Here is a 9,116-nt window from a genome sequence, read left to right as displayed (position 1 = left end):
CAGGCCCCTTTTGCCCTTTTTAAAAATATATATTTGTTGGTGCTATAACAGATTATTAGATTATATATATATATAATCTATATACCCCAGAGTATCATATTTTGCTGACTCTTGCGTGGTTTAATCAGCAATGAATCCAAAGGGGTTATTATACAATGGTAACAAGCATTCATTGAGATGATGCCAACCGATAACTAGTGGACTGTCTTTGATTGAGTGGTTGTGGTCTGAAAGTCTGCTGTTTGTCCGATTTGATGCTAGAACATGCTATTAGATATACCACTGAAAGTAGGGTTGAGCGGTATCCAGATTTTCATACCTTCATACACTTCCTCACCATAACGAGGCATACGGTATAACCAGCAGTCGTTTATGTTTGTTTTTATGCACAAAACAAATGTAGGCTAGCTAGCTAGTTAGTAAACCAAATGCATACAGTAACTGAAGCCTTAAGCTGGAGATAATGTATTTAGCACATCTTAGATAGTTAACTTGCACCCATGCTTATAACTGTATCACGCAAGCACCCCAAATCATACCGTCGGCATAATACCTTGATATACGGTATACCGCCCAAGCCTACCTGAAAGTACAGCTAATTTTTGTTCTTAGTCTTAGAGTTATCATCATACCATGTTCTTTCTTCAGATTGTGCGTCACGACCGCACAATGGAGCAAATAGTGTTCCCAGTGCCCAACATTTGTGAGTACCTGACAGAGGAGTCCAAAACGCGCGTGTTCACCACCACCGAGAGGGACGACCAAGGCAGCAAGGTCAATGACTTCTTCACGCAGTTCGACGACCTCTACAACGAGATGCGCTGGCAAAAGAAGATACGCAGTAAGAGACTAAGATTTACACTGACAAAACATTCTGGAATCTCTTTCTAATGGGACATTATTTCCAGACTTATTGTGGTACACGGATATTAACCAGATGTCCCCTGTGTCTGCTCAGATAACCTTGCTCTGTTCTGGTTCTCTCGGCACATCTCTCTGTGGGGAAGCATCTCTTTCTACCTGGCAGTGCTGGTCAATGTGGCCGTGGCTCTCTTCTACCCCTTCGGTGACGACGAAGATGAAGGTGAGATTTTCTACTGGCCTACAGCTGAGTCTTATTCATTAGGGCACATGGTTGCCAGTGTTTCCCCTATATTCATTTAGCAGCGACATACAGTTGAAGTTGGAAGTTTACATACACTTAGGTTGGAGTCATTAAAACTTGTTTTCAACCACTCCACAAATTTCTTGTTAACAAGCTATAGTTTTGGCAAGTCGGTTAGGACATCTACTTTGTGCATGACACAAGTAATTTTTGTTTACAGACATATTATTTAAAATTATAATTCACTGTATCACAATTCCAGTGGGTCAGAAGTTTACATACACTAAGTTGACTGTGCCTTTAAACAGCTTGGAATATTCCAGAAAATTATGTCATGGCTTTAGAAGCTTTTGATAGGCTAATTGACATCATTTGAGTCAATTGGAGGTGTACATGTGGATGTATTTCAAAGCCTACCTTCAAACTCAGTGCCGCTTTGCTTGATATCATGGGAAAATCAAAATAAATTAGCCAAGACCTCAAAAAAATTGTAGACCTCCACAAGTCTGGTTCATCCTTGGGAGCAATTTCCAAATGCCTGAAAGTACCACGTTCATCTGTACAAACAACCGTACGCAAGTATAAACACCATGGGACCACGCAGCCTTCATACCGCTCAGGAAGGAGACGCATTCTGTCTCCTAGAGATTAATGTACTTTGGTGCAAAAAGTGCAAATCAATCCCAGAACAACAGCAAAGGACCTTGTGAAGATGCTGGAGGAAACAGGTACAAAAGTATCTATATCCACAGTAAAATGAGTCCTATATCGACATAACCTGAAAGGCCGCGCAGCAAGGAAGAAGTCACTGCTCCAAAACCGCCACAATAAAGCCAGACTACAGTTTGCAACTGCAGATGGGAACAAAGATCATACTTTTTGGAGAAATGTCCTCTGGTCTGATGAAACAAAAATAGAACTGTTTGGCCATAATGATCATCGTTGTGTTTGGAGGAAAAAGGGGGAGATTTGCAAGCCAAAGAACACCATCCCAACCGTGAATCACGGGGGTGGCAGCATCATTTTTTAATTTTTTTATTTCACCTTTATTTAACCAGGTAGGCTAGTTGAGAACAAGTTCTCATTTGCAACTGCGACCTGGCCAAGATAAGGCATAGCAGTGTGAACAGACAACACAGAGTTACACATGGAGTAAACAATTAACAAGTCAATAACACAGTAGAAAAAAGGGGAGTCTATATATACATTGTGTGCAAAAGGCATGAGAAGGTAGGCAAATAATTACAATTATGCAGATTAACACTGGAGTGATAAATGATCAGATGGTTATGTACAGGTAGAGATATTGGTGTGCAAAAGAGCAGAAAAATAAATAAATAAAAACAGTATGGGGATGAGGTAGGTGAAAATGGGTGGGCTATTTACCAATAGACTATGTACAGCTGCAGCGATCGGTTAGCTGCTCAGATAGCAGATGTTTGAAGTTGGTGAGGGAGATAAAAGTCTCCAACTTCAGCGATTTTTGCAATTCGTTCCAGTCACAGGCAGCAGAGAACTGGAACGAAAGGCGGCCAAATGAGGTGTTGGCTTTAGGGATGATCAGTGAGATACACCTGCTGGAGCGCGTGCTACGGATGGGTGTTGCCATCGTAACCAGTGAACTGAGATAAGGCGGAGCTTTACCTAGCATGGATTTGTAGATGACCTGGAGCCAGTGGGTCTGGCGACGAATATGTAGCGAGGGCCAGCCGACTAGAGCATACAAGTCGCAGTGGTGGGTGGTATAAGGTGCTTTAGTGACAAAACGGATGGCACTGTGATAAACTGCATCCAGTTTGCTGAGTAGAGTGTTGGAAGCAATTTTGTAGATGACATCGCCGAAGTCGAGGATCGGTAGGATAGTCAGTTTTACTAGGGTAAGTTTGGCGGCGTGAGTGAAGGAGGCTTTGTTGCGGAATAGAAAGCCGACTCTTGATTTGATTTTCGATTGGAGATATTTGATATGGGTCTGGAAGGAGAGTTTAGAGTCTAGCCAGACACCTAGGTACTTATAGATGTCCACATATTCAAGGTCGGAACCATCCAGGGTGGTGATGCTGGTCAGGCGTGCGGGTGCAGGCAGCGAACGGTTGAAAGCATGCATTTGGTTTTACTAGCGTTTAAGAGCAGTTGGAGGCCACGGAAGGAGTGCTGTATGGCATTGAAGCTCGTTTGGAGGTTAGATAGCACAGTGTCCAAGGACGGGCCGGAAGTATATAGAATGGTGTCGTCTGCGTAGAGGTGGTTCAGGGAATCGCCCGCAGCATGAGAAACATCATTGATATATACAGAGAAAAGAGTCGGCCCGAGAATTGAACCCTGTGGCACCCCCATAGAGACTGCCAGAGGACCGGACAGCATGCCCTCCGATTTGACACACTGAACTCTGTCTGCAAAGTAATTGGTGAACCAGGCAAGGCAGTCATCCGAAAAACCGAGGCTACTGAGTCTGCCGATAAGAATACGGTGATTGACAGAGTCGAAAGCCTTGGCAAGGTCTATGAAGACGGCTGCACAGTACTGTCTTTTATCGATGGCGGTTATGATATCGTTTAGTACCTTGAGCGTGGCTGAGGTACACCCGTGACCGGCTCGGAAACCAGATTGCACAGCGGAGAAGGTACGGTGGGATTCAAGATGGTCAGTGACCTGTTTGTTGACTTGGCTTTCGAAGACCTTAGATAGGCAGGGCAGGATGGATATAGGTCTGTAACAGTTTGGGTCCAGGGTGTCGCCCCCTTTGAAGAGGGGGATGACTGCGGCAGCTTTCCAATCCTTGGGGATCTCAGACGATATGAAAGAGAGGTTGAACAGGCTGGTAATAGGGGTTGCGACAATGGCGGCGGATAGTTTCAGGAATAGAGGGTCCAGATTGTCAAGCCCAGCTGATTTGTACGGGTCCAGGTTTTGCAGCTCTTTCAGAACATCTGCTATCTGGATTTGGGTAAAGGAGAACCTGGAGAGGCTTGGGCGAGTAGCTGCGGGGGGGGGGGGGGGGAGCTGTTGGCCGAGGTTGGAGTAGCCAGGCGGAAGGCATGGCCAGCCGTTGAGAAATGCGTGTTGAAGTTTTCGATAATCATGGATTTATCGGTGGTGACCGTGTTACCTAGCCTCAGTGCAGTGGGCAGCTGGGAGGAGGTGCTCTTGTTCTCCATGGACTTCACAGTGTCCCAGAACTTTTTGGAGTTGGAGCTACAGGATGCAAACTTCTGCCTGAAGAAGTTGGCTTTAGCTTTCCTGACTGACTGTGTGTATTGGTTCCTGACTTCCCTGAACAGTTGCATATCGCGGGGACTATTCGATGTTAGTGCAGTCCGCCACAGGATGTTTTTGTGCTGGTCGAGGGCAGTCAGGTCTGGAGTGAACCAGGGGCTATATCTGTTCTTAGTTCTGCATTTTTTGAACGGAGCATGCTTATCTAAAATGGTGAGGAAGTTACTTTTAAAGAAAGACCAGGCATCCTCAACTGACGGGATGAGGTCAATGTCCTTCCAGGATACCCGGGCCAGGTCGATTAGAAAGGCCTGCTCACAGAAGTGTTTTAGGGAGCGTTTGACAGTGATGAGGGGTGGTCGTTTGACTGCGGCTCCGTAGCGGATACAGGCAATGAGGCAGTGATCGCTGAGATCCTGGTTGTAGACAGCGGAGGTGTATTTGGAGGGCCAGTTGGTCAGGATGACGTCAATGAGGGTGCCCTTGTTTACAGAGTTAGGGTTGTACCTGGTGGGTTCCTTGATGATTTGAGTGAGATTGAGGGCATCTAGCTTAGATTGTGGGGGTGCTTTGCTGCAGGAGGGACTGGTGCACTTCACAAAATAGATGGCATCCTGAGGAAGGAAAATTATGTGGATACATTGAAGCAACATCTCAAGACATCAGTCAAGAAGTTAAAGCTTGGTTGCAAATGGGTCTTCCAAATGGACATTGATGCCAAACATACTTCCAAAGTTGTGGCAAAATGGCTTAAGGACAACAAAGTTAATGTATTGGAGTGGCCGTCATAAAGCCCTGACCTCAATCCTATTGAAAAATTGTGGGCAGAACTGAAAAAGTGTGCGTGAGCAAGGAGGCCTACAAACCTGACTCATTTACACCAGCTCTGTCAGAAGGAATGGGCCGAAATTCACCCAACTTATTTTGGGAAGCTTGTGGAAGGCTACCCCAAACGTTTGATCCAAGTTAAACAATTTAAGACAAACCAGGAGGAGCGAGACCAAGGGGCTGGGAATCTGTGAACCATAGAGAAGGAGACCATTTATATCGGATGGATTTACCGTGTATGACCTGGACTGTTTGGACTTACCTGTTGACGTTTGGACCTGGACCTACCGAGAACCCGATTCATGTCCCAAACCCTGCTATCCATGATCACGCCTGCGGCCTGGACAGAGAATCCAACATACAGGTACTGTCCTGTTCGAAAGAACTCTCATTCTGGGGTGATTTTGGTGACCCGAGCATTTTTCTCTTTAGTCCTATGCATCCAGGTGAGTGCAGCATGGTGACTGATGAGGGTGAAGTGGCGTCCTAGCAGGTAGTATTTCAGGCTCTCTAGAGCCCACTTTACTGCCAGCGTTTCTTTCTCAACGACTGAGTAGTTGGTCTCCCATGGTTTCAGCTTCCCGTTTAAAAACAGGATGGGGTGTTCTACCTCTTAGGATAGCACGGCTCTCAAGCCAACCTCTGAGGCATCCATCTGAACAACGAACTTGCGCTCAAGTCTGGTACCACCAGCACTGGATTACAGCAGAGAGCCTCCTGTAATGTTCTAAATGCTTTGGTGGCCTTTTCATCCCATATTTGGCCCTCTGGCTCTAGTCATTTCGGTGAGTGGGGCGGCCACTGTGGCATAACTTGGGATGAACTTCCGATAATAACCGGTCAACCCTAGGAAGGCTCGAACCTGCTTCTTATTTACTGGTTTCGGCCATTCTCAAATTGCCTAGACCTTCTTAGAAAGATACACTGCTTCTTTATGCAACCGCTTTGTTACATTTATTTTTAACGTTACAGAAATCGCACACTATTCAATATGCTGAGACGGCGCTCAGATACAAGCTACATTTCTCCGTAATGTTGGAGTCAACAGAAACACAGATTTAAGCATAAATATTCCCTTACCTTCGATGGTCTTCGTTCAGAATGTTCTGGAAGGGTTCATACTTACCCAATACATCGTTTGGTTTCAAGTCTTGCGTCTTTGTATTAGCTACTGCTAATAACATCAGCTGAAATGCACCCAAAATGTCCTCTGGTCCGGAAAAGTTGCGCATCAAAACTTCAAAATTACATATTATATGTCGACTAAACAGGTCAAACTAAGTGCAGAAGCAAGCTTTATGATGTTTTTAACACACAAAACAAATTTCAATTCAACCGGGCATCGTTTGCTCTTCCCAGGAGTGCTGGAACAAAGGAATGGCTGTGACCAATTCGCGCCCTAACGCACAGGTTGTTTCTCGCAGCACTTACTCAAATCACTCCCATAGGGCCAATTCTCGCGCGATTTGAACGATTAAACGCTCTACAGAATGAGGACATCTAGTGGAAGAGATGGAAAGTGTCCCCAGATCCATAAGTGGTTGGGAAGGGTGGGGGCGATGACGTCAAAGTTGCTCCAACTTTCATGACCACAAAACTAGTTTGGAAGAATGCATGCCCTGTGAGTTCTGCTATACTTACAGACATAATTCCAACGGTTTTAGAAGCTTTAGAGTGTTTTCTATCCAATAATCCAATAATAATTATTATATGCATATATTAGCAATTTTTGACACATTTTTTTTCAGTTTACTAGGGTTACCCAATTTCTCCAAAGGGGGCGTAAATCTGCCATGTCCTCAACAGGTTTTAAGTTAGGGTTCGATTATCCCTCTTTCCACGGTGTATCCCAGCTATTCGGTTTCCTCTAACCCCAAGTAACACTTGGCAGGGTTCGCCGTGAGCCCTGCCTTCCTAAGGACATCTAGCACTGTCTGTACCCGGGGTAAGTGGGATTCCTAATCTGGGCTGTAGATCCCCACGTCATCTAACTAGGCTGCGGCGTAAGCTCGTGCGGTTTTAGGACCTGGTCCATTAGCCATTGAAAGGTGGCTGGGCCCCGTGTATTCCGAATGGCATGATAGGGTATTGAAACAAACCGTCAGGGGTTGCAAAGGCTGTCTTTTCTTTGGCTCTGGGGGTCAGAGGAATTTGCCAGTAACCTTTTGGCTAGGTCCAGGGTCGTAATGTACCAAGCTTTTCCAATTTTCTCCAATAGTTAATCTACTCAGGGCATGGGGTGGGCATCAAATTGGAGATTTCATTTACCTTCCAAAAATCATTACAAAACCGCTTGGAGACCATCACAATTGGGCTAGTCACTATGTGACTCTACAACCACTCCATGTGCCAACATTTTCTCAGTCTCTGCTCTAATCGCAGCTTGTCAAGCCTCGGGTACCCGATATGGCCTCATGCTCACTTTTCTCCCTGGTCGGGAAACAATATCATGAGCCATAACCTTAATCCGGCCTGGTATCCCTGAAAGCACATCTCTGTTTTTCTGGATCAGGGTCTTTACTTCCTGTACTTGTGATGGGTACAGAGTAGGTGAAACATGCACTTTGGCTGCCTCCTGAGTGGGTGTGGGGTACGTGACAATTAGTGTTTATCTCTCTCTCTCCATGCTTTTAACAGGTTAATGTGATAGATCTGTTCTGGAGGCCAACGACCTGGCTGTCGGATCCGATAATTATCTTCTCCTATTCTCTCCAGCACTTCATATGGTCCTTTCCATGTAGCTTGTAGTTTACACTCTACTGTGGGGACCAACAATAACACCTGATCTCCCGGTTGAAATCCCCTCAGGGTAGCCTGCCGTTTATAAGTGTGCCGCTGTTGCTCTTATTGCTTTTCTCATTCTCTCTGGCGATGGGCGTGACCGTGGCTGTCTTGTCTTGCATTGCTGTGACGTGCTCTATAACACTAGTGTAAGGGGTGGATTGCTTCTCCCAGGTTTCCCGGGCGAAGTCTAAGATTCCCCGGGGGTGCATCTCATATACCAGCTCAAAGGGTGAAAACCACAGTGAGGGGAACCTCTCTAATGGCAAACATCAGATACGGCAACATGCAATCCCAGGTTCTCTCATCCTTATCGATTATCTTCCTGAGCATTGACTTCAGAGTATGGTTGATTCTCTCTTCTGAGGATGGTACAACTTACAAAGGTCTGCCATAAGGCGGGACAAAAAGGCGGTCCCCTGGTCAGTAAGGATCTCCTTGGAATCCCTAACCTGGTGAACAGGAGCACTAATTCCTTGGCAATATTTTTGGAAGGCATCACCCGAAGGGGAATGGCTTCTGGGTATCGAGTGGCATAATCTAAGATGACCAGAATGTATTGGTGCCCTCTGGCAGATTTGGTAGTGGGCCCACTATATCCATTGCTATCCTCTCAAATGACGTTTCAATTATGGGGATTGGCACTAACGGGATTCTAACAGCTGGTTTGGGAGCTGTTAACTGGAACTCGGGGCACTCTCCACAATGTCGAGCCACCTCAGCCTGAAATCCTGGTCAGTAAAACCTCCTCACAATCCGTTCTCGGGTTTTATTGATACCAAGGTGTCCCCCCAGAATACTGTTCTCCAGTACCGAGTGGGGATCAACTGTTTCACTACATCAACCTCTATGTTTGAGACTCTGTACACCAACCTGTTTTTCATGAAGTGGGGGAAACTATTAGGCATCATCTTATCATTTATGGGGGTACCATCTACAATCTAGACATCTGCTCTGGCTTGCTGCAGGGTTGGATCCTGGTTCTAGGCTGTCCTGAAATTAGTCAGGGACCCTGGCAGGTCTGTTAGTTCTAGATAGTCGCCTCTGGATCCAGATCGACCCTGGCCCCACTAGTACCGGGCTGCTCGCTATTGACAGGGTCTGCCCCTTCTTCCTCATCCTCCCCTACTAGCCCCTGTGAGGTTGGCTCCTGGGAAACCTTCTCTTTTCTTGACTTTGGTTGAGGGCT

At 45.9% G+C, this 9,116-nt stretch overlaps 1 protein-coding gene across 2 annotated transcripts in view; it reads left to right on the top strand.

Moving 5' to 3' along the window:
- The window catches only part of LOC110522681 (inositol 1,4,5-trisphosphate receptor type 2), a 160,699-nt gene that overhangs the window by 106,915 nt on the left and 44,668 nt on the right, over positions 1–9,116 (top strand). For both annotated transcript variants that reach the window (XM_036977399.1, XM_036977393.1), the window contains exons 47-48: positions 649–841; positions 959–1,084. In XM_036977399.1, coding sequence (XP_036833294.1) covers positions 649–841; positions 959–1,084 — 319 coding nt within the window. The remainder of the gene's footprint in view (positions 1–648; positions 842–958; positions 1,085–9,116) is intronic.

Source organism: Oncorhynchus mykiss, chromosome 1 (assembly GCF_013265735.2).
Source record: "Oncorhynchus mykiss isolate Arlee chromosome 1, USDA_OmykA_1.1, whole genome shotgun sequence".
NCBI lineage: Eukaryota > Metazoa > Chordata > Actinopteri > Salmoniformes > Salmonidae > Oncorhynchus > Oncorhynchus mykiss.
Note: the sequence above shows the minus strand (reverse complement) of the source record. Positions and strands in the feature narration are given on the sequence as shown.